This window comes from Heteronotia binoei, chromosome 6 (assembly GCF_032191835.1).
Source record: "Heteronotia binoei isolate CCM8104 ecotype False Entrance Well chromosome 6, APGP_CSIRO_Hbin_v1, whole genome shotgun sequence".
Lineage (NCBI taxonomy): Eukaryota > Metazoa > Chordata > Lepidosauria > Squamata > Gekkonidae > Heteronotia > Heteronotia binoei.
This window is the reverse complement of record NC_083228.1, coordinates 43,946,213-43,972,038: the sequence shown is the minus strand read 5'-3', so window position 1 is coordinate 43,972,038 and position 25,826 is coordinate 43,946,213. Positions and strand designations below refer to the sequence as shown.

At 42.8% G+C, this 25,826-nt stretch overlaps 1 protein-coding gene across 1 annotated transcript in view; it reads right to left on the bottom strand.

Moving 5' to 3' along the window:
• Nucleotides 1-18,329, bottom strand: part of STK32C (serine/threonine kinase 32C) — a 225,983-nt gene extending 207,654 nt beyond the window's left edge. The window contains exon 1 of the mRNA XM_060241388.1: nt 17,976-18,329. Within this exon, the coding sequence (XP_060097371.1) occupies nt 17,976-18,066 (91 nt within the window). The 5' untranslated portion in view covers nt 18,067-18,329. The remainder of the gene's footprint in view (nt 1-17,975) is intronic.
• Between the last annotated feature and the right edge of the window lie 7,497 nt (nt 18,330-25,826).

Here is a 25,826-nt window from a genome sequence, read left to right as displayed (position 1 = left end):
CATGGCAGACACTAGTGGCACCTAGGAACACTTAAGTAGTAAATCTCCACAAAAATCTCAAATCAATTTTTAAGTGTGAGCCTTTTAACAAGCAGAGGAAGCAGAGCAATGGGGTCTGGCAAGCAGCAGTGAGAAATCAACCTGTGATTGAGCAAATGATCACATCCACATTTATTCAAATGCATCCAAATAGTTCACCAAGCAGCTGGCTCTCCGATCACAACTGGCAAGTCAAATCAGCAGGTAATCAAGTATATATAATTTAAACAAATGAAATTTATTCCCTAGTAAGTGTGCATAGGATCGTATTGTTGACCATGCCTAAAATTTGCAGGATTATGTTTACTGGCTTCAGTTTAGCCAAACTAATCACTATAGACATCAAAACTTTACCACTAAAAGAAAGACAGAAAGCCTAATTGCAATCTTAAGACCTTTCCCTTCATAAAATGGCAGCCTCAATGGTACATCTGCACTACAGGAACAGTATATAACAAGCCTCACAATTCCCTAAACCATTTACATTTCCCCAATACACACCAGAATTGTGCATCTCATCTTCCAGCCTACTATGACTTTAGTCAAAACTGGAGATTATTTTAAGCACCTTACTCTTCCCTCTCAAAAAAATTCATGTAGGTTTCCATGGGAATGGGAATAGTGTTGTAGTAGCCTACAGTCCATCCACTAAATTCTAAACAACCTCAACAGAGGCTGCTATTGAGAAACAGCAAGCTCCAGGTTTCAAATTCTGCTTACAGATTTCAAAAGCCTGTACAAACCAAAGGACTCCTGCAGACTGAAATGCTCTAAATATGTCAAAGGAAGGAGACAGGAAAATCTTTTCCATGTGTTTACACATTTCATGTTCAAATGGTATGAGAGAAAACAGGCTCCCAATTAAACAAGATATGAGGGCCTATTCATAAGTTTGAATGTTTTTGTAGCAGCTGGTACTGCAGCACAGAACATCTGAATTGCTGTTGATCCAAATGACTGCTTTCATCAAAACAATATTAAACATGTGAAAATTCATTTCATGTATTACATTTATAACCCACTATCTGATCAGAGCACTCCAAATAGAGCTCCCAAGTGGTCTTCCATCCAGGCAGTTTATAGGGATTTACTGAATTTTAGCCATAATAGTGCATTATCATGTGATTTCAAAGTGTTGCCAGAGGGACAGGGGTAAACAAAAACTGAGGAAGGTGAAACTGAATGTCATTTTAAGACATGTTGCCTATCTCATTTGAATTCAAAAATAGGACATGCACTGGACAAGTGTGAAGGCAAGGGGTGCTGCTGTTCTCCCTCCCCTTCACACCATCCATAGCATTGTGTGTCTGAACCAGAACAAAACCACACAACCTAACAATGGCATGCCATGGGATCGGGGGAGGTCTTTTTTGGCACCTATATCATGGTGTGTGTGTGGGGGGGGGGGTTGATAATATTTAGACAGGTGATTCCCAATATGGTGCCCATGAACACCATGGAACCTTCTTTCTCCTTCCCTAAAATATAACTTCTTCAAACAGCCTGCCCTGAGTTTTCTTCATCTTATTGGAGCAACTATTTCTGAACAATTGCCTTCTTCATCAGTGGATATTTGGCTTGGAACCTTTTCTGAAACTTCCCAACATTTTGTGGTTGGGCTCACCCTATGGCTGATGTTTTACTATGAAATGCAGTACCCATTCTAAAAATTCAACAAGTGCCCACAAGTTCAACAAGAACGAGGACTTCTGATTTAGCTCTGGAATAGAGTGGCCACAAATTTCAGGAGGTGGTCAGATCTTTGTCTTTTTAGATCATCTGTCCACCATGCAGCAAAGATCATCTAATAATTTTGACAATGTACAAGAAATCTCTTTATGACATTACTTGGAAATCCTCCCCCCCTTCCCCCACCCCAGATGAGCATTTTATTGAATAACCACAATACTTCAGATGATGCGCAGCTGCTTTAGAGCTGGCCAGCAAACAAGCCAGTTCTTGGAAGCAATTAGCTTTGCAGGATTCTTGCTCTGTGAACTTCAAGGTCATGTTCAGCAGGTGGCAAAAGCCTTCTTGTTTTTTCATAGATACTGGTAGAAACAACATTGTTCAGAGTGCACTCTACAATCAGTTTTCCATCAGCTATCTTTCTCTGAATTGTGGTCTGTTTCCCACCCCATTTCTGCATCTCATAGAGAGATCCACTGTCTAGCATCACAAGACTCTTTACTTTCCTATCATCTGCTGTCATCTCATCAAACTCTTCCCCCAGTTTGAAATGAATCTCGGTATTCTTGAAAGTGCTCATAGTTACAAGATCCCCATCGCAACTGACAATGACATTGGGCTTGGCAACACCAGCCATCTTTCTAGAAGCAAAACCCACACCAAGTTCTTTCACATGGGCTTTCCAGGAGGAAGCAGAAGCTGCAGCAGCAGCCATGCCTGGAAGAGGTTAAGGTATGACGGGAACAGACAGTCATGGAGGCAGAAGGGAGAGACAGTGTGGGCCAAGCACACACCCTTTTGAGGCAAATGGGAGGAAGGGTAATTATCAAAGTTTTCACTAGAAACCAGCTTCCACATTCCCAAAAACAGCTCACACATTGTGGCTAATTAACTAAGCACCTTCCCTTGGATTTTACTTGGAAATCTTTAAAATTCTAGTTATAAGAACGTACCTGCAGCTCTCAGGAAATAATACTCATCATGCCCAAGCAATTTTCCAGGAGATAATGGAAAATACTAAAATGCAGAACTGGATCTGTGATTACTTACATGCTTTAAAAAACAATCTTGCTGCATGATCTTTGGACTACAAAGTTCTCAGAAAGCAGTCTCCTGAAAGTTACGTTGGTAGTCAACCATTGTTTGTGCTTGCCTGTTCCCTTCATGTTCTCTTTCACACGCAGAAGATTTGGCAGAGAGCAGCAATCAGTCTTTCACGTCATGCTGAGTTTTGAAGACACTCAGAAGCACTGCAAATTTCTTATGCTGCTTCTGAATCTCTCTGGAGCTCAGCGGGAAGTAAGAGAGTGAGCCTTCCTGTTCCCTATCTACTTTGTAGATGCCAAAGAACTTGGAAGAGAGGGAAAGTGCTTATCTACCACCCAGCACACCATGAGAATCATCTCTGAGTTCCTTACTATATTATGGGAATTCTACATCCTGGTCCTCCAGGGGCAGGAACTCACCAGAAATTCATTAACTCCATTTATACCCCACTTTTCTTCCCAATGGGAACCAACAGCTTACACTGTTCCCTTCTCCACTTTATCCTCACAACCCTGTAAAACAGGTTAGGCTGAGAGTGTGTGCCTAGCCCCACAGTCCAGATGGAATCCAAACTTGAGTCTCCCAGTTCCTAGTCCAACCATTATGCCCTCCGTGGCTGTCTGGACACTATCTTTGTGCACCTCTGTTATTACTGGAAGGGGAACAGGATCCAATGCACCCAAAAATTAAGATCTCAATTGGAACTGTTATACACAAAGATGAGAGATCTTGGTACAATGAAAAGTTTAGGAATCAAACAAATGAGAAGTTCAGGAACCAAAGGATTAGAACAGTCCATTTTCTAATGGAAATACAGGGTGGCACATCCTCGAAACTCAAAAGACCGCTCGTGCTCCTCAACTCAATAAACTGTGAGAACTGGAGCAACTTTTTTAAAAATGTGTAACGGAATTTCTGTGGAACAGCCACTATAATACTTAAAGGAGAGCTGCAAACATAACACAAACAAGGGAAGATTTCTGAACAGATAGAATGTCTGTCTATTTCAGAGGAAACCAAAATCACACTAGAGTTGAATTCAGTCTTTGGAATTCTGATATAAAAAACATAAAGCACACAGAACATCTTTTGAGTTAACTGGAGAATTTCATTGAAACATCCTAAAGACATTCAAAGGTTAAAGCAGGAAGTGAGGGGGGGGAAGTGTAAGCTATAATCAAAGACTGCACTAAGAAGTGGATTAGTCAGGGAGCAGGTGTCTCATCACTTCTTTATCATCAGTTCTGATTAAGTTCAACTGCATTTAGGCTTCACACAAAGATACAATGCAAAATAAAACCAAGAGCACTCCCAGGCAGCTCTAATTTAGGGGGAAATCAGGAAAGCAGCTTCAGCACTTCCAGCCCCCGCAATCCAGATGTGTGCAATCCTTCATCTTATCCTGACCCACCATCCATACAAACAGTTGCATCAGGGACCAAAGCTGAGAAATGTTTGGTCCTCAGGGTCTGTTTCGTGCTTGGATTCAGAACTCAGTAGAATCTGATTATTGCCAAACAAGGAACACAAGTTGCAGCTCAGCCCTTGAAGACTAAGCAGTCTCCTACAGAAGCACAATCCCAAGGTCATTCATTACTGGCAAGGTGTGTGATTGGAGACTTTTATAAATTCTGCTGCTTCTAGCAGTGGCCCAACCATGGCCCAATCTGAACAGGTAAGCTAATCCTGAAACCTCTAAAGTTCCTGCTTTGGAAGTACAGTGCATAGTCAAGACCTCAGAAAGAAATCTATGCTGCCCTATAAGGTTTCAAGGGCACACACACAAACATTTTACAGGGCTCCATTAAATATCGTTCCCTATCAAATTCTTGTTGCTCACGTATTCTTGCAGTTAAGTTCTAGCAGGTGAGAGTCAGTGTTGGAAACTGATATCTAGGTAACTTTCACCATCACTTTTATAACATAGACCTTTTCCACACTCTGGAATTACTCCTAATTTACTTGGAAGTTGAGCCCAAAACACTGGAATTGTTTTGGATAGGGTTCTTCCTTACATATGACCTCCATGTGCATTTTTACAGTTGTGCAGTCAGTTTATTTTCTTCTGCATGTGGCTAAAATAATGAGGATTTTCAAAGTAGGGCACTGTTGGTGGTGGTGTCACAGGACAACATGTCTTTTTTTTAAAGTCGTAAAACTATCACCAGGCCCAGCGCTAGGGGTTCTGGTGCCCCAGGCTGAACCCCACGCCCCTACCCCCTCCTAGGCTCTTCTCGCACATGCTTCACGCAAACGCTCAGCCTGGCCTTACCCAGCTTCAGAGGGACTCAGAAAGAGGCCGCCCCCTTCTTTCTTCACAAGAAAGAAGGACACCTCTTCCCGGCCCCCTTCCCGGCTGAGCTGTGCGTTCTTGAAGAAAGAACGTGCAGCCTGCCCCGTCCCTTGTCTGGCCCTCTCCCACTTCAGAGGGACCTGGAAAGAGGCCACCTCCTTCTTTCTTGCCTCTTCCCAGCTCCCCCTGAAGTGGGAGAGGGCCAGGCAAGGGACTTTCGGGTTGGCATGAGAAGGGATGGGGAGAGGGGCCCGCCCCCACCCCTGGGGTGAGGTGGCGCCCCAGGCAACTGCCTACTTCACCGATTCCCACACGCCAGCCCTGAATATCACTAGAATGCCATCCTGTTGTAATGATAATTTAAGCAGGTTCTCTGGATCTGCAGCTTTCATTTTTAAAAAAGTCTCTAGTGTCTTCCTTCATGGAGATACAAGGAAGAAGGCATATCTCCAAGAAGGAAAGGGCTAGAGACTTACTTTAAAAAACTGAAATTGCTGTTAGGGGGAAGAGGGAAAAGTTTCACAAAGAAGACAGCTAGAGGCAGGTGAGAGTGGGAAAGGCAAAGAAAACTGATAGGAACATTATGCACTAAGAAAAAGCTGACTCAATCAGCTTTCAGAATAGTGGAGTAAAAGTGGTCTCAAAAGAGCTGGGAGTAGATACAGGGATTGAGGGACAAAGTGAAAACTAAGGGCACAAAAATGTGTCCAGAAATCAGGGGATAAATCAAAGCAATATGGGATCAGAACCAACAAAAAAAAAAAAGTAGAGAAAACCCTAACATACCACACAGATTTATTTTCTTGTTTTTCTTTTTGGGGAGGCAGGTCATAGACTGACTTGAACTCTTGGGAGGAAGAACAGGATATATGTAAGCAAGTATGATCAAGTCACAGCTGACTTATGGAAACCCCAGCAAAGGGCTTTCAAGACAAGTGACAAGCAGGGGTAGTTTGCCATTAGCTTTCTTGGCACAACCTTCCTTTGTAACCCTCTTAGGTTAAGAGATCTAACAAACGCAGGCTATACCATGCTACTTTCTCTCCCAGAGTAGGATATACATGTAATCAGGGCTTTTTTTGAGCAGGAATGCACAGGTACGCAGTTCTGGCTGGCTTGGTGCCAGGGGTGTGTGGCCTAATATGCAAATTATTCCTGCTGGGCTTTTTCTACAAAAAAAGCCCTGCATGTAATTAATTATCATTGTCAGAAACATGTAGGCTGCAATCACACACACTAAATAATGCATGTTCAATGCACTTTCCAACGTGATTTTGCCAGTTCACACAGTAAAATCTAGTTGGAAAGTACACTGAAAGTAGACTGAAAATGCATTATTTACTCTGTGTGACTGCAGCCCCTGTAGAGAAAACATATCCTTCATTTAGGCACTTGGAAGTGGGAAGGCTATATAAACCAATCTGATGAGGAATTTTACTTTAGAGAGTTTTTTTACTGAAGGAAACAGAAAGATACACAGTACCACCAGCCAAATGGTATGCACGTGTGTTTTTGTGTTGTGAATCAAAATAAATGCTGGAAAACAAATTTAATCCTTACCACTTTGGAGGAGTTTATGTTGTAGGCTGAGGCTATATGGTGAAAAATCAGATGATCTCTAACTATGGAGTCTAAACATTTTCTTTAAACTTCTGTTTATTTGTTCCACCTCCTTGTACTCCACTATCTCACTATCAATAAAGCAACTTTTATTTGACACAGGGTAGCTTGGAAATACAAATAACAATTGACAAACTGAGATGAGCTGGTTAACTCTGAAGTCTCCCACACTCTGAAAAGGTGATTCTCCTCACAATCTGACTGTGATTGATTCAGGAGAGCACAGAATAAGTTCAGTGGCACCTTTAAGACCAACAAAGTTTTATTCAAGGTATGAGCTTTTGTGTGCAGGAACACTTCTTCAGATAAAACGAAATGGAAGAAAACCATTCAAACCTATAGACAGGGTTGAGAGGCAAATTAGCATATAACATGATGATGACATTTTGAGACAAAACAGGAACAATGAGTCAAATGTACAGGGTCAACAACTGTACGGATCCAATTAAAGTAGTAAAAGTACTACTACTACTATTACAATTAAGGGGAAACAAGGGTTAAAGCAATAAATATCAAAATAGGAGATAAGGGTGCAAGAGAATATTTTCTAATTGTGGGGAGTTAACTGAGATTCCTTTATGACATTCCATTCATCTCCCCTCAAGCATGAAGGTAACAAATAGCATTTTTTCTCTTTTAGTTGGGTTGGAGTACAGTATAGTTCACATTCTATTGCATTACATTACAATCCCTATATGCTGCTCTAAAGACAGTATTCCATTATATTATTTAGAGAGAGAGAGAGACAGAGAGAGATGCACAGAGCTCATTTAGGGGTAGAGCTCACTGGAGTGTAGTTCTGGAACCTGGCCCTGGTCACATTGCCCAGCTTCTCCCAGGCAACAGGGACAGTGTCTCTTCCCGGGCAGTTTAAGCCACCCGGCAAGAAAAGCCTCCAGCAAGGCTCTGCATGCAGAAGGGAGAGATCACCCCACTGCACGTAGAAGCTGAAGGTTTCTCTTTCCAGGCAGCCTAAACCAACCAGCAAGAGAAGCCTGTAAGCAGACTCTCCATGCAGCAAGGAGAGACTTCCCTGCTGAATGGAGATCCTCACCCCCAGCTTCACTTGCAGAGCGATTACTTCCTTCCTTCCTTCCTTCCTTCCCCCTCCCCATGTATTTGCTTTTTTTCTTTCTTTACCTCTGTTTCCCCTCCTGCCCACCCTCTTCCTCTTTCTTCCTTTCCTTTCTTCATTCCATCCTTCTTCCCCCTCCACCATCTATTTGCTTTCTTTCTCTTTGATTTTCTCATTAGCATAATTCATTTGCATATGCCACACACCCTGACATCAGGGGTGCGGCATTTGCAAATGAGTTGTGCTAATGAGCTCCTGCACCTCTTTTTGTACAAAATGCCCCTGGGGATGCATAAAAAATACAGAAGATGTATATTCCTTCTTGGTGAGAACGGGCTTAGCATGTGTAACAAGATAAGAAACCAATTTTCCTGTTAAGTCCTAGGGGCAGGATTTTTTTGTAGCAGGAACTCCTTTGAATATTAGGTCACCCCCCCCCATGTAGCCAATCCTCCTGGAGCTTACAGTAGGCCCTGTACTAAAAGCCCTGTAAACTCTTGGAGGATTGACTACATCAGGGGTGTGTGGCCTAATATGCAAAGGAGTTCCTGCTACAAAAAAAGCCCTACCTAGGGCGTCTTTTTTCCAAATGTTGAAATAACCTGTAATTCAGCAGCTTCCCTTTCCATTCTGTTCCTGAAGTTCCTTTGCAATAAACAGCTACTTTGAGTTCACCCATTGAACATTCAATGGAAACTGCTGAATTACACCCCTCCATGACTTAACAGGCTGCCCCAAGACTTTTCCTCAGTGTCCATTCACCTTCACTAAGGAATGTGAAAAACCTTGACCAGCTCTTGAGTCACCACAACTGCTCTCATAGGCTTATCTGAAGAAAGCATGTTCATTCTTCAGTCACTTGTTATGAATACCAACCCATCTTTCCATCCCTTTTCATTTTGGTTAGCATTAGCTCAGACCCATCTGTCTTTTTCTGCTATTTTTTTTTTTACCAAATATTACATTATGCTGCTATAATGGGAGCACATCTTACATAATATTATCTCTCTCCCACAAAATGTAAAGTATTAATTGGCATTTTATTTAAGGAAGTCCCCAAAATGTCTTAAGGGGTCTCCATAGCAACCATGCTGTGCCAGTAAACAGGAGCAAGCCAGAACAATGCTGTAATTGCTTCTGGATATACTAATAAGCGATTATGCCTCTTTAAAAGCAGATAATACTGAAAATATACTTCTATGAAATATTAATGCAATTAGCATGATACTGCTTGGTAGTCCCGGTTTTTTACACATCATAATACACTTCTTGGCAGCACTTCCTCATTTGTAAAGGTAGTGTAGACTTCACTCGTTTTACGTTAGCATTCTTTTTAAAAAATGTGTAGTAAAACTGCTGTTGAATACAGTACTTTAACACTGCACAGGTTTGGTTACTTCTCTACATTCAAAACAGATTAGATAGCAAATCGATATTTAGAGGGGAATTTGAGAAAGTTTTGTATTTGTTAGAATAAGGCCCAGCACACTCTCCTAACAATACTCTATAGAAAAATATAGCATTTAAAAGCCTTCCGCAAGGACACCACATAAATGTCTATGTTAATCATTCTTTGGGGTTAATTATTTTGAGTGGGCTGTTAAAAACATGTTAACCAGTCCCCCACAGCTATTTCTTAATTAAATCTCTTCATTAGCTACTACATAGCAAAAACCAATGCCTTATTTACACAGTCAACACGGATATTAACTAAGGTAGACATAAAAGTCTGCCTCTTGATGAAAGTTCAGGGTAGGTGACATTTCTCTCTCTTATTCATTCTTACCTATATATTCTACCACTATTGTGTTTCGTAGCTGGAATTGTTGGTCAGAGACAACTTTTCTGGACTGAAAAAGGGATTGAACCCAATTAAATTCCATATGTATGTTTTAAACTCTAATTGTTGTTCCCTGCCCTGAGCCTTCCTATACAGGAGAGGATGGATAGAAATCAAATGAAATAAATCAAATGAAAAATAAATTAATAAATTCTAGTCTGGTACAGATTTGTTTATATTCTATTTTGTGGTTTTGTGGGTCTGTATTAGAGTCAAGAAGCAACTGTCAGAACGGGATATGGAACAACTGATTGGTTTAGAATAGGAAAAGGAGTTCGACAAGGATGTATACTGTCACCTTGCTTATTTCATTTATATGCAGAGTACTGAGGAATGCTGGCCTGGATGAAGCACAAACCGGAATTAAGATTGCCGGGAAAAACATCAACAACCTCAGATATGCAGATGACACCACTCTAATGGCAGAAAGTGAGGAGGACCTAAAGAACCTCTTGTTGAGGGTGAAAGAGGAGACCACAAAAGTAGACTTGAAACTCAACATTAAAAAAAACTAAGATCATGGCATCTGGCCCCATCACACCTTGGCAACTAGAAGGGGAAGACATGGAAGTAGTGACAGACTTCACATTTCTGGGATCCAAGATCACTGCAGATGGTGACTGTAGCCATGAAATTAAAAGACGTTTGCTCCTTGGGAGGACAGCTATGGCGAACCTAGGCAGTATAACAAAAAGTAGAGACATCACCCTGCCAACAAAAGTCCGTATAGTCAAAGCGATGGTATTCCCAGTAGTAATGTATGGCTGTGAGAGCTGGACCATAAGGAAGGCTGAGCGGAGAAGAACAGATGCTTTTGAGATTTGGTGCTGGAGAAGACTCTTGAGAGTCCCTTGGACTGCAAGAAGATCAAATCAGTCAGTCTTAAGGGAAATCAACCCAGACTGTTCACTGAAGGTCAGATGCTAAAGCTGAAGCTCAAGTACTTTGGCCACCAAATGAGAAGGGAGCACTCCCTGGAGAAGATCCTGATGCTAGGAAAGACAGAAGGCAAAAGAAGAAGGGGACGGCAAAAGATGAGATGGCTGGACAGTGTTACTGATGTAACAAACACGAATTTGAGTAGACTTCGGAGGATGGTGGAAGACAGGAGGGCCTGGCGTGACTTTGTCCATGGGGTGACAAAGAGTCAGACTCGACTGTGCGACTGAACAACAACAACAAATTCTGCCATATGCCACAAATGGGCTCCAGGCAGATCACAACATGTGCCTGATACAACAGTTAAAATCAACAATTCAATAAGTAAAACAATTAAAACCATCTGATTTTGAAGCAGAAGAAGATAGAAGAAGATATTGGATTTATATCCCGCCCTCCACTCCGAAGAGTCTCAGAGCGGCTCACAATCTCCTTTACCTTCCTCCCCCACAACAGACACCCTGTGAGGTGGGTGGGGCTGGAGAGGGTTCTCACAGCAGCTGCCCTTTCAAGGACAACCTCTGCCAGAGCTATGGCTGACCCAAGGCCATTCCAGCAGGTGCAAGTGGAGGAGTGGGGAATCAAACCCGGTTCTCCCAGATAAGAGTCCACACTCTTAACCACTACACCAAACTGGCTCTCCAAGACATAAATTTAATTGCATTTCTATAGTTTCAAAGCTAGAGCCAATGGATCACTAAGATGTTACCAAACTCGAATAGGGTTGCCTAAAAATGAAGTACTTCAGCAAGGGAGGCCAATTTAATTGGGATGCCTGCTGCCTCATTCAAAGGCTTGGTGGAACAGCTCTGTATTGCACGCCCTGAAGAATAGTAGATCCAGCAGGGCTCTGATCTCTAACAGGAGCATATTCCACCAGGCCGGGGCCAGGGCAGAGAAAGCCTTGGCCCTAGCCAAGATTAGGCAGGCATCACTTGGGCCGGGGACAACCAGCAGATGTTGATTTACTGATCATAAAGCTCTTTGGTGCACATACAGGGAGGGGCAGATGACAGCCCCACGCACTCACTGAATGTTCATAGGAAAAAGTAGACACAATACATGCTGGCCCTGCCCCTCACGCCATCTCCCGGCTGCCTGCTGTGATTACTGCTCGGAGGGAGTGACCATGCATACTCTCCCTCATCATGATCAGGATACTCAAGAAGACTGAAGTTATTGGAATCTACCATTAGCACCAAATCGTTTTGAAATGTTTTAATTGTTATACTGTTTAAGGTTTTAATTAGTTAATGCTCAATATTTGTAAATGTTTTCATTGTTGTAAGCTGCCCTGAGCCTACTTCAGTGGGGACGGAGGGATATAAATTCAATAAAATACAGAAACAAATGTTCAGAAAGCCATAGGTTTTCAGGAGGAATCCCTTCCTTGTAAATGAGGGTACAACTGGCTTCAAAGACCTGGCTTATAGCCTACACAAGATGATAATTTTTTTTTTTTTTTAATTTAACAGGCCTCACTGAAGCATACCTTTTCCCCCTTTGGGACCAAGAGTAGTTTTTTTGGTTTTGTTTTGTTTTTTTGTTTTGTTTTGTTTGGGGGGGAGGTGATTTTGGTCCAAAAAACAGCATGAGTGGAAAAGTTAAATTCCACCTCCCCAAGGGCTTCCTCACTCAATCTTTTCCTCCCCACAGCAGCTTTTCAAAGAAGAGGAAAGGAAATTTCACACCATCTTGTCTAGTTTGGCCCCTGAAAACATCATCAGATATATCACAGGCCTCTCCTATGTATGATGATGAAATCAATCTTACAGCAACTAAAAACAGAAAATGTACAGAGATATAAAAAATATGCTACATGACATGATTAATCTGAGGCAGTCATCAAGATTCTTGAATCCTCCTGCTTTTCTAAATAATGCTTATTCTTGCATCTTATGTGGTCACCTAATGTAAGTGAATGCAGATTTCGTAAAGACAGGGCTTTTTTTAGCAGAAACGCACAGGAATGTAGTTCCGGCTGGCTTTGTGTCAGGAGGTGTGACCTAATATGCAAATGAGTTCCTGCTGGGCTTTTTCTACAACAAAAGCCCTGCATAAAGAGAACTAGGAATTAATCTATCCCATTCTAATTTCTTCATCTTTGTTCTCCACAAGGGCACTGTGACATAGCACCAGGGCTGCAAGATTAATGACTGTGTGTAACTTCAAAAACCATCAGTAATTGTCTATAAGAAAGGAAGACATCCACAAATCTACTGACCAGCTTGCCCAAGGCAAGTGGCCTGGGCTTCTGGCAAACTGGATGCCCACCAGCAGACTAATCCCCATCCCATTCCTTCTCACGTCCTCTCTTCTGAGCAATACGCCATATTCCTAGTGTTTTTTACCTTTCCCCACATCCAAGCATAAACAAGACTCAGGCAAGAGGAAAGGATGGGTAATAATAATGAGAGCCAGTTTGGTGTAGTGGATAAGTGTGCAGACTTTTATCTGGGAGAACCATGTTTGATTCCCTACTTCTCCACATGCACCTGCTGATGTGACCTTGGATCAGCCACAAGTTCTCTCAAGGCTGTTCTGCTTAAGAGCAGTTCTGGGAGAGCTCTCTCAGCTCCACCTACCTCACAGGGTGTCTGTTGTGGGGAAGGGAAAGGAGATTGTAAACTGCTCTGAGACTTCTTTGGCTAGCGAAGGGCGGGGTATAAATCCAATCCCTTCTTCTAACTGTGTGCCATCAAAGCACAACCCCAGGACCATGGGGTTTTCAAGGAAAGAGCTGAGACTCTCAATCTATAGGAGGCCATTGAAGACAGTTCTATATAAGTTCTGCTGCCAACTGGCAGTTTTAAATTACAGATTTTAACAATTATTAATTAATTAACCACCCTCCCTCAAAGGGCTCAGGGTGGTATACAACATTAAGTAAACATACAAGAGTTAAAAGACATAAGTAACAGTTAATTACAATGAAATCAGTGAGATAATGTATACCAAACCGTCGATGGCGTACTGTGCTTCCTCTCCCTCTGAAGGGCTAGTGCAGGCCGGATATAGCAAAAGGCCATCACTGTCCTCAACCGTAGGCCTGGTGGAACATCTCCATATTACACGTCCTGTGGAACTGGGCTAGGTCCTGCAGGGTGCAGATGTCACTAGGTAGAGAGTTCCACTAGGCAGAAGCCTAGGCAGAGGAAGTTTTGGCTCTCGTTTTTATTAATTTTATTGTATCTTGTTCAGGACTCTTTTTGTAGAAGAAGCCTAGCAGGCCACACCCACAGACACCGCGTCAGCCAGAACTACATCCCTGTGCGTTCCTGCTCAAAAATAGCCTTGATATTATTATTTATTTTATAAGCTGCCTTAGATAGCCTAAACTAGTCCAATCTCATCAGATCTTAGATGCTAAGAAGGGTTGGCCCTGGTCATCATTTGGTAGGAGACCACAAAAGAAATCCACAGTTGCTACATCATGGCAGGGAATAGCAAACCTCCTCTAATCATCTCTCACCTTAAAAACGCTACGTGGTCCCCATAAGTCATCTGCAACTTGATGGGGGGGGGGAAGCCACCTTGAGTTTCTACAAGGTAAAAAGGTAAAGGTAGTCCCCTGTGCAAGCATCAGTCATATTGTTGCTTTCACAACGTTTTCACGGCAGACTTTTTACGGGGTGGTTTGCCATTGCCTTCCCCAGTCATCTACACTTTCCCCCCAGCAAGCTGGGTACTCATTTTACCGACCTTGGAAGGATGGAAGGCTGAGTCAACCTGAGCCGGCTACCTGAACCCAGCTTCCGCTGGAATCGAACTCAGGTGGTGAGCAGAGGGCTCCGACTGCAGTACTGCAGCTTTACCACTCTGTGCCACAGGGCTCTTTCCTACAAGGCAACAAAGCGGCTAATGAATGTTCTAAATAAATACAATTAGCAGAGGTAAGTTTGCCAGGCCCAGGCTGACCCTGCTTAGCTGCCAAGCTGTGCCAACATCAAGTCAATCAGGGCTATTCAGGCTGCTGATGGAGGGGCAGAAATCACAGATTATAACTATTGATCAAAGCAAAAAAAAATGTGTGGCACTCTATATTAAATTCACACAGCTGCATGAGACCCATTTATTTAGGTGAGGCTACACAGAGAAAAGGCTACTGGATTTTACTCTTAATTGTGTATCATTTCCAGCGTTAACAAATATGCAGGGAGCAATCCTGAAGATCGTTAAGAATCAATCCCAGCAATGTGCAGGGCCACATGGTGCTAAAAATATTCATGAGCTTTGGCGTGATGTGTGCGAGAGAGGAGCCTAGATGCGTCCTCTTGCCATGCGACACTGCCAGCCAGCATTGCCTGCCTTGTGTCAAATCAGGACAAAAACATCTACAAGCAGGACTTGTATGGATGTAGTTCATGAACTATGGAGCCTCCTCCTTGCATAGGGTAGCAAGATACTGAAAAGACTGTGAGACCTTTATTATCTCCCTCTCTAGCAAGATACTGAAAAGACTGTGAGACCTTTATTTTCTCCCTCTCTAGCAAGATACTGAAAAGACTGTGAGACCTTTATTATCAACAAACATTTAGCAGCTATAGGTTTGTTAGTTATCTGTTTTTGTGCAATGTGGACAGTACCATACTAAGCAGTTACATGCTCCTAAACCCAAGACAGTAACTTTGCTTAGGATGGCACGTTAAGTCTTGTATTCTATTCTTTTTTTTTGTGCTCTTATTATATTTAATTGACACCCTGATTTTGTGTGTAAACCACTTTGAGTTAGTTAGGATAAACACTTTAACCAAATTAATGAAACACATGCAAAATTTAAGTTCCATTTATCTGAAAGTAAAAAAAAAAAAAAAGATTTCTGCATTCACAATTCTGTGTGAATTCCCAACTCCTGTATTCGCACCACTCATGTGAGTAGAGCTGTGTAGGAGTTTTTTCACTGCAGATCAGTCCCAATTCATCAACAGAACACTCTCAGAAAAGTTTGCAGAAGACAGAGAGAATATTTCTTGAAAGGGATACCACATTACAAGCAGAGAATTCTGGTGAAACTAGGTGTCCAGCCATTAGTCTTGAAGACAGTTATTCAATGTGTCAGCTTCGGACACGTACAGATGTTAGTTCACGCATGCACAGCAAGATTCTATCTGGATCAAAGTTCTGTTTGGGAACAGCCCATGCTAATATAAATGTATATTCTCAAAACACCAATTACTTGCCACAGTATGTGGCTGTGCTCCAATCAGAAAGAGGAGACAATCCCTTCTCCCATTCCAGTGTGTTTTTACAATAAAGTTGTAATTCCAACTGAAATTAGAAATTATAAGTGAAGAACCAAGGGGTGACAACTAATTCCAAAAGAATGGCATGCTGTTCAAATGAACTAATTAAATGTTATGCACATTCTCCCAGCTATTCAAACTTGTTTGCACCTTAATTCTCAAAGTGACTCAATGAAACAGACTAGTACATCATGACTTTGAGAACATCCCCCCCATGTGTCATGTTGGCCCTTCTCACTCTGGGTATTTTATATTCACAGGAAGCATACACATGATTGAGAACGGCATTGGAGAAAACCACAACAGGAACGAGGGCAGACAACACTATTAAATTCCTTAATTATGAATCTGCATGAACTTTTACCTTCTTGTGATTTCTCAAAATTTATTTGAAGACAGTGTTACCTTTGGTTGTAGGGACTCCCAACCCTTTCATCCTTGTTCTTCAGCAGGTACCATCTTAAATGGTACTGCTCAGCAAAGATGAACACAATACATCTTTTGTTCCCTAACCCATTTTATGATTCACACGACATACAACGGGAAACCTGATCCATTTCTGTACTCAGATAAACCAGTGGATGGTTCTGTATAGATAGTTCTCTTAACAAATGTGGGGAAACGGTTTTCTAATACCTGCATGATCAAAACTAAAGATACCATAAATTCAAAATGTTATGTGGGGAAATACTAAAGAGAGGTCTACTCAGAATCCTACTCAGGTTTATTCAGTGGGGCTTACTCCCAGGAAAGTACCCTCAGGATGGCACCAATATGGACTGATGACCAGTGTTCTAATGCCTGTTCAATGCCTTCAGAAAGGAGTAGTTTTTGCAAGGGCGCATTTGCCTTTGAATATTTCCATTTGTAGTGAAAACCTTCAGGGAGTCGCCTGCTGCTGTAGGGTTCCAGTGATTCGTAGCAGCTTTTCTTATCCCTACTGTGTACCACTGTATACCAATGTAAACAGAGAAACACTATAATGCAATCCTAAATAGAGTGGCACTCTTCTAAATACATTGAAGTCAATGAGTTGAGAAGGGTGTAACTCTGCTTAGGATGGCACTGCAAAATTAGTAATATATGCAAAAAACAGTCATAGAGGATGGTTATTCAGGTACTCCCTGATCTGAAACATTAATTTCTCATGGGACATAAGTGCAGGAAGCTCTGATATGAGTTGCAACATGCACAAGTTGATCCTTAGCAGTTTTACTCGGGACTCGGGAGTAAGCCTCACAGGGGTCAGTGGAGCTTCCTCCCAAGGATCTGCAAACCTTGCAACGCAATCCCCTGCAGAGTTACCCACCCGATTTCAGCTCTGCATAGGATTCCCCTGGTTGCCTCCTCTCCCGTTATTCCACCCAGTTTACCACCCATGCGCAAGCAAGAAGCTCATGATAGGATAGAATCTATTTCCTGAACCAGTGAACCAAACTCGGGCTGCCGCAGACGCCGGCTTTCCCCATTCTTCGCGGGAGAAAAAGAAGCATCTGGTCTATCGACTAATCCCTATTATCAAATCTTCACAGCTCCGTAGCGAAACCCATCCTATAATCCAGTGCCATTTACATGCGCCGACACCTAATCCCATTAGTCCCCCCCCCCCATGGCTTTATCCACTTGCAGCGGAATTAAAAGAAACTTTAACACTCTTGGAGGAGATGATCCAAGATCTCCTGTTCTAAAGGGAAGGATCACCACTGTCATTTTTACAGCTCCAAAACTACAGGGCGAGAAAAACAGAATTGTTTGGGGGGGGGGGGGGGATTACGGATTGGTGTTTTAAGAAAGCACATCGGGCGAGAAAAGTATGACCGGTGCTTCCTTAACAGAGCCCAGGGCGAGAGAACGGACCTCTAAAGCCGTGGAGAACTTCCAGCCTAACTTCCTCGCTTGGCGTCCTTCGAGTTCGCCCGCTTCCCAGCCGTGCGCCCAACATCATTTCCCGGCAGTCTGTTTGAATGCATCGCAAAGGTAACACTGTCTTCAATGCCATCCCCGAAGCACTTCGGAGTTTCCAGCTTATTTCCCTTCCGCGACTTTCTTAACGGCTCCCACCGGGGCGGCGGCTTTCTATCTCCCTCCCTGCGACCGGGCAGTGACCGGGCAGGCAAGCGGCTCCCTGGAGCAGGACTTTTTGGAAGTGCCGCTTTATCCGAGCCGGGGCTCGCGCGCCTGGTTACTCACCATCCTCCTTCTCGTCGAAGACGGGTCTCTTGGAAGACGAGGACGACATGCTGCCTCCCATCCTTTTCTTCCACTTGCTCCAGTGAAACATTGGCGAAGGAGGCGCGAGGGCATGCCCTACGAGCGAAACCAGGCGCAAGTCCCGGAGAGGGGCGCGGCAGCAGCGGCGACAGCAGCAGCAGGCGAGCCCCTTCAAGATGGATGAGTGCAGGGCGGGCGCGCGTGTGTGCGGGGAACGTGGCTGAGCGGCTCCTCTTTCCCGGCCAGCCCCTCCTCGCGTCTCTCGCTCGCTACTTGCTGGCTTTTGTCTGCGCGGCGCGCACCCGCTCGGCTCCCGAGGAAAGTGCTGAGGCGGCACTCTGGCGGCGGCTCGGGGACTCTCGCAGGCGCTCCTCCCGCGGGGTCCCACCCCCCTCGGCTCCTGCCGCCCGCCTCGGGAGGCGCAAGCCCCTCCTCAGCTCCACCATCTCCAGGCACGCAAATCACAGCCGCCGCCGCCGCCGAGCATTGCCTGCGGGCGGGCTCGCTTCGAGCCGGCAGCCCCTGTCGGAGCCTCGGCGCAGAGCGGAGCTCGCTCGCTCGAAGGCGAATTGCTCGCCGCCCTTCCCTCCTCCAGCTCCCCAAACCGGCCGTCGCGGTCAGTTTGAAACGGCCTGACTGACTCCGCTGGTGCCCTCAAGTGAACGCGAGTGGCAGTGCCCCGGTGACAGGCTAGGTGGCGCCCGAGTGGTGCGAACGCGGGGATTACCTTTAACCTTCTGAGATCATCGAGATGCTGCTTGTTTGGGGGAGAGGTGGCAGGTTGAATAGAGGAGGGGGAAATGGACTAGGGATGGTTACCTGACACCAACTGCTGCTTTCCTCCAGGTTTTCTTCCTTTGCGCTTTCAGAAGCAGAAGGAAGAATTAGTCTGACTTCTAGAGGGTTACTCTGATGCAGCAAAACAAACCCCAGTTTTTAGGGTTCCTTCAAGCCTTGGTGTGGCAAAAGCTCTCATGACCTGAGATGCATGAAGTGTTATGTTCAGCTGATAGAGAAAGATATACCCAAAGCTTCAAACAGTGAGAGGGTAGCTATTGCAAAGAGAAGCCAGAAAGTCTAATTTTTCAGGACATAAAGATATACCGTTACGTTGCAAAGTCGAGAGGTGTGTAATATATTAACATTTGCTCCAAGTCTCTTGAGATCATGTGAGCTAAAAATAACATAATTCATATAAATAGTAAATAAATTGTATTTTAACACCAGAACCTGTTTTTCAATGCGAAAGTACGGAGCCACAGATTTCTTTTATGCAGGTGCAGAGTGTCACTCTGTCACTAATGATTAACCCATTTCCTCTACACTTAAGAGATTTGGCATAGAATTTCCAGACTGAACCTCATAAGAATTCTTATTCTATGCAAACACCCCTACTGTGGTTTGTGCTGTATTTATTCTGACAGACTTTTAAGAGAAAGTTTTAAAAAGATGTTCATCTGTCACCATGTTTAAATGCTGAGCATTGCAAAAGAATGGCTCAGATCACAACCATGAATTTCAAGCCATTCTAAACAGAATTACACCCTTCTGAGCCCACTGACTTAAATAGATTTAGAAGGGTATAACTCTGTTTAGGATGGCACTGTTAATTTACTGTCTGCTCTGAACAAACCTTTTATTAGAATAGATAAACCCACTTTTTACTAAGTTTGCATTGTTTTCTATTAGCACTGCTAATTAATTCACAGCAGTTTCCTTCCTCTTATTTAACTGTTCCTTTCAGTTACATGCTGTGCGTAGAAGAAGAAAAAAAAAGACCTTAAAGAGCTAATTGAGAGAAAGGGAATTTTCAGTCTGCTGTATATCCAGGTATTGTACTGCATATATTTAGCTATTTTAGAATTTGTACGTAAATACCTCTTCAAAAATGAAAGGCACACAATCAATATCTTATTTCCGAAATAGCACAACAATTAAATCCCACTTTTTATTGTGCAAATTGAGATGCATTGTCTTCCTTTCAAATGACTGGGATTATCAACAGCTGCGGAGTTGATCACCTGACAGATAGGGAAATGAGCATTTTGTAATGCTTGGCTTCTGCAAAGAGGTTTATGCACACCCTACTCCCTATGCATGTTTACTTGGAAGTAAATGCCACTTAGCCAGCGATGCTTATTCCCAAGTAACTGTATATTTTTATTTTATTTAAAACATTGCTATGCCCCTTTCCCACCCAAATAAATGACCCCAAGGCAGCAAACAACAAATTTTGTCATTAAAACACCATTTAAAATAAACAAGTGGGAACCTTGCAGAAGAAGACATTGGATTTATACTCTACCATTCACTCAGAGTGATTTACAATCTCCTTTCCTTTATCTTCCCTACCACAGACACCCTGTGAGGTAAGTGGGGCTGAGAGCAGTTTCTTCAAGAAATGTGACTGACCCAAGGTAACACTATCAGGTGCATGTGGAGGAGTGGGAAATCAAACCCGGTTCTCCCAGATTAGATTCCACGTTCTTAACCAAACTGCTCTCAGGAAAGGGGAAAAGCCCACATTTAATGTTGATATTCATCTGTTCATATTCACAAATTCCTAACCTCTTTCCCTTCTCTTGGCAATCTCCATATACTTTCCCTGCCTAATGCTTTCCTCAGCCATTCACCAACCTAGCTTTTATCTGCCTTCCATATTCAGCTATATTTATTTACTTTTTAATTTACTTCATTTATACCCCATCTTTCTCCACACTGGGGACCAAAGCAGCTTACATTATTATCTCCTTTTTATCCACACAACAACTCTGTGAGTTAGGCTAGGCTGAAAGTATGTGACTGGTCAAAAATCACCCAGTGAGCTTCCACAGCAAGATGGGGATTCAAACCTGGATCTCCCAGAGCCTACCCTGAAGCTCTAACCACTATACCATACTAGCTTTCATAAGCTCACTGCTGTTGAACAGTAGCAAGAAGCCAGGCTTATTTCAGTCATGCAAGTTGGGTGATACCAAGTCACCCAGAGCCAGAGGTCCCTTCCAGGCCAAGGACTGTCGGCCTCCAGGTGGGATCTGGAAATATCTCAGAATTACAACTGAATGCCAGACAATAAAAGGAAACAACTGCTTTGGAGGGTAGATTCTATGGCATTATATTCAGCTGAGGACTCTTCCCTCCCCAAACCCTGCTCTCCTCAGACTGTGCCACAAAATCTCCAGCCATCTTTCCAACCTGGAGCTGGTAATCCTAGGCCCAGGCATGGCCACAATGAGTCCTCCCTCAAAGGCCATAGGCTGGAAGGGGTCCTACCCCTTTTGCTGACAGAACCCAACCTGGAATCTTGTGGTAGCCTAGCAACAGTCACTGAGGGAATCTGTTGCTTAAAGCTACAGTTGCTCCTTTTATCATTTTCAGATTTTTAAAAAACTGGCCAGTGGTGTTTTTGTTGTCTGTTTTTTTAGATTTCACACTTTTCTACAAACCTGGGCCTTTTCAGGTTTATAGAAATATCTGACTTGCCTGTTGACAGCTGTAGTCACTGGAATTAAGCATTCAAAGATATCCTGACTTTGCTATTAGAATATAAAATATTTGGACAAGTCAATGAACCACATAAACAGACAAATATGCATATTGCAACCAAGGAGAAGGGCCAGTAATAGTGGGGGAATGCCAAAAAAACAAGGAAACAGAAAAGTGCTCACCCGCTAGTCAAAGACCAAACAGAGGCAGACAGACTTATCTCCCTATGGAGAGAGTTCCAAAATTTCAGATTGCAGCCTTCAAAACAGTTACCACATTAGATCTTCTGGCAATATAGTGGAGTTGCAAAATTACATCACAGCTGAATGGTTGAACTGCTGGCGTACTGTTACCACCACATGAGGAATACGATACCAAAATTAGGACAGAGTCCCAAAGGATAGCCATGATGCCTGTTGTAATGTAAACAAGAAATCTTGTGGCACTTTAAAAGCTAACAGATTGATTATGACATAACTTTTGTGGACTAAAGCCAACTTTATAAGATGCATGAAGCATTATCCTCAATTGGCAAATATCACTTATGAAATATATATCACAATTTTCTACATGTGGACTCTGAAGTGGCTTAGAAACAGATATCAAGAACAATACCATTAGACTAAAACAACTGACGAAGCAATTTTACAATAATAAATTAACAGCACCAATATTCTAGCAGTAACTGCAGTTCTAGCAGTAACTACCAGAAGGAGGAGGAGGAGATTGGATTTATGCCCCACCCTTCACTTGGAGTCTCACAGCGGCTTACAATCTCCTTTCCCTCCCCCATGACAGACACCCTATGAAGTAGGTGGGGCTGAGAGAGCTCTGACAGAAACTGCTATTGAGCAGAACAGCTCTGAGAGAGTTATGACTGACCCAAGGTCACTCCAGCAGTTGCATGTGGAAGAGTGGGGAATCAAACTTGGTTTTTCCAGGGAAGAGTTCATGCATTTAACCACTACACCAAAACACAAGGAAATTATATTCCTAAAAAGTTTGGGAGAACAAAACAATCTCCCTCAGCATCTAAAAGAAATCAAAGGAGGTGGCAGAGTATTATATTTGAAGAAGGCCTTCCATAGTGGTGGTGGAAAGTGCTTTCAGGTCTCATCTGATTTATGGTGACCCCATGGAGTTTTCTAGGTGAGAGACTTTCAGAGGTGATTTGCGATTGCCAGGTTCTGCATAGGAACTCTGGAATTCCTGGGAGGTCTATCCAAATACTAGCCAGGGCCAATCCTGCTTAGCTTCTGAGATATGACAAGATCAGGCTAGCCTGGGCTATTCAGGTCAGGGATGTGATAACAGGAAAAGTCATCCACTTAATTGCTGAAGATGGGGACAGTCTTGTTTTAAGTTTTCTGTCGAGCCAAAAATATACCGACACAAGCCAATCAGGTAAACATATTTAGTTGGGAAGGGGAATCAGGATACAGATGTGACGTCACACCTTGCCATCAAAATGTCAAAAATGATCTGGCAAATGTCAATCAAGTGGGAGCACAACCTCTGTTCTGAGACTCCTTCATTCTTCTTTTGCACTCTACACTATAGGTCCTTTATGTAAACAAAACCTGGAGAAATAGTTTATTGGTCACATCCTCCTATAGCAAGAAGTTTGAATAGCCCCCACTTTCTGATCGCTCCAAGAGAAACTCCCTGCTTCTGAGAGATCCCATGAAATATGGGCTAGTATGGAACAAATATTTGTCACTCTTTTGTCACAATTGTCCTATTGTAGGAAAAGGTGTCCTGTCTTCGGGCAGCAAGGGCACACATCTTGTGTTTTAGGTATCAAGAAATGCTTTTATTTATTTTTAAACTGTGTTTTCTGTATTCGTCACTTTTGCGATTTTTTTCATTCACTTATTTATATGTGCATCAAATAAAATATCTCCCCTTTGATTCTGAGAGGCTCTGCATCATGATTCCCCCACAAATCTGCTGCTCAAGAGTACTAATGACTGGGGGGGGGGGGGGGATTAAATTATTTTCCCTATCTCACACTCTGGACAGGCTGCACACAAAAGGAGAATTATTGACTGGCCCAGAGCAGCTTGTTAATATACTTAAAATCTCTAGGTGATGGCAGAAATTACTAAAGGGTCTTTGGGGCCCCAAGGGGCTGAACTTCCTACATAACTTCTAATATGTGAATACTCAACAGAATTGGAAAATGAGTAACCAAAACTCTATCAACATAGCAGGTTTATAGAAGCAATTTTTTCATCATTTTATTCTCAGCATGGTGCATTTTTCACAGATTGAGGGGCTATGACTCAGTGGTAGAGCATCTCTTTGCATGCAGAGAGTTCCAGGTTCAGTCCCCTAAATAACCTTGAGGATAGACTCTTGTAATGTGAGTGTCCACCCTGGAAGACAACCCAGAAACTCTGATTGGTACCAACTGCCACAGCTCAATCATTATCAGGAACCAGGTGGAGTGTGCATGTTATACCTGCTGCAGTTGGCTACTGATAGCCCTTCATGGCATATGACCCACATATCCAAAGGATGTCTCTCATGATATGACCCACAGTGACACTAATGTGCACCTGAGCAAAGTCTGCTGAAGTTGCTCCCCCCAAAAAATGGGTAAGATGGGCAGCAGCCTATAGCCTAGTGCTATTGTTCTCACAATGTGTAAAATGGAATTGTTTGAGAGCATTTTTATAAATAGATGTAATAAAATGGAATTGTTCATGATAGTGCTTTCCTAATGGGACTAGGGCTGTAGTTTACAGCCCTGTTTATTGCATGAGTTATCTTGTTCTTTGTGCATTGTTTTCTAGCTTCAATAATCCTGTTCTCGCATTGTTTATATATCATGTCTTACACTGTTTTGCCTTGCATTGTTTTCTAATTTTGTAATCCAATCTTATTGAATTGTTTAGGGTATGTCTTATACTGTTCCTACTGCATTGTTTCAGATTTCTGTAAGTCTTGAGTCTCAGTGAGAAAGACAGACTAGAAATAAATACATCAAAAATCCCTGGCATCTCCAGTTACAACGACCAGGTAGTATGAAAGACCTGTACCTGAGACCTTGGAGAGAATGCTGATTTTGATAGACGAATGGTCTGACTCAATATAAGGCAGCTTCAAGTGCTCATGTATTCATCAGCTCCACCTTTCCCAAGGAGTCTCCTGGACTCCCAAAATATCACTGATGAGGACCACAGAATCTTCCATGTGACATGGGGGTGTGTGTTTGCAGCATGGACTTTGACTATTCAGGAATTGGCCTATCACACATGTAACCTCATTCAGCACATGACTGCTTGTGAAAGGAGGAAGGATGATTGCCACAGAATTCTCCCCTCATGGCAGCTCCCTGTGGTGCATGGCATCCTGTTCTGAAGGGTGCCTTGACCTTCAGCCAGTGGTGTTTGAGGGGCCTTAGGGGGCTGCTGAAGGAGGACAAAGCCAAGGAAAAATCAAATCCATACCCTTGCTAAGTAGACATAAGTTTGAATCCAACCGTATGTATGTAAACAAGCACTTATTGTGCCCAGAAGTAAACAGATGCTGTGTTCCGATACCAGTGAAACATCACATAGTATGTATCAGTCTAATCATTGTGTTCTGAGCTCACTGTGGGTTCTGAACACTTTCCATAGGGCAGCTCAAAGCATCACAGTACTCTAACCATGGCAAAATCATGTTTTTAGAAGAGACCACAGCTCTGGCCTCTTCCCCTAAGGCACTCTGTGTCATTGATGCAACTTGGGTGTCTGTCAGTAAACCGGGATCAAAGACTAAGCTCCTAAATGTATCTTTAAGGGAGAGTACAATCTTGTACAGAACAATTTACCTCATGAGTGCAGAGAAATATTATAAACAGTACAGGCAGGAAGCCATTAAATGTTAGAGACTAATTGTTGTACTGTTGTATTCATTGTCATATTTTTCTCTTCCTACTCCTTCTTCATTCTTCCTCTGAAGGTTCCAAAGACCCTGTTATAACTTAAGCATAAACCCTCTTTACCGCTGTGCCCATATGCACATCGTATCAAGAAATAAAGTTAATTTTTGTTTAAAATTAACTGGGGTGGGGAAAGGCTTCCCTTACCAGAGTGGAGTTCTTCTGTAAGTTTATCTATCAAGGTGATACTTAAGGCTTTGGTTGTAAGTACATGAGAGTCTTTTCAATATTTTTGCTGTGGCTCTTTTAGAAAAGCAGTTTTTATTGCTAATTATCAATACTTTACAAAACCATCTTAATGGAGAAGGTAAAGTTTTATATAATGAATGACATACAAGAGAAAAGAGAAATAAATTTCTTACAATATAAAAATAAGACATACAGCTACATAATTCACAGCAACTTGTTCCATG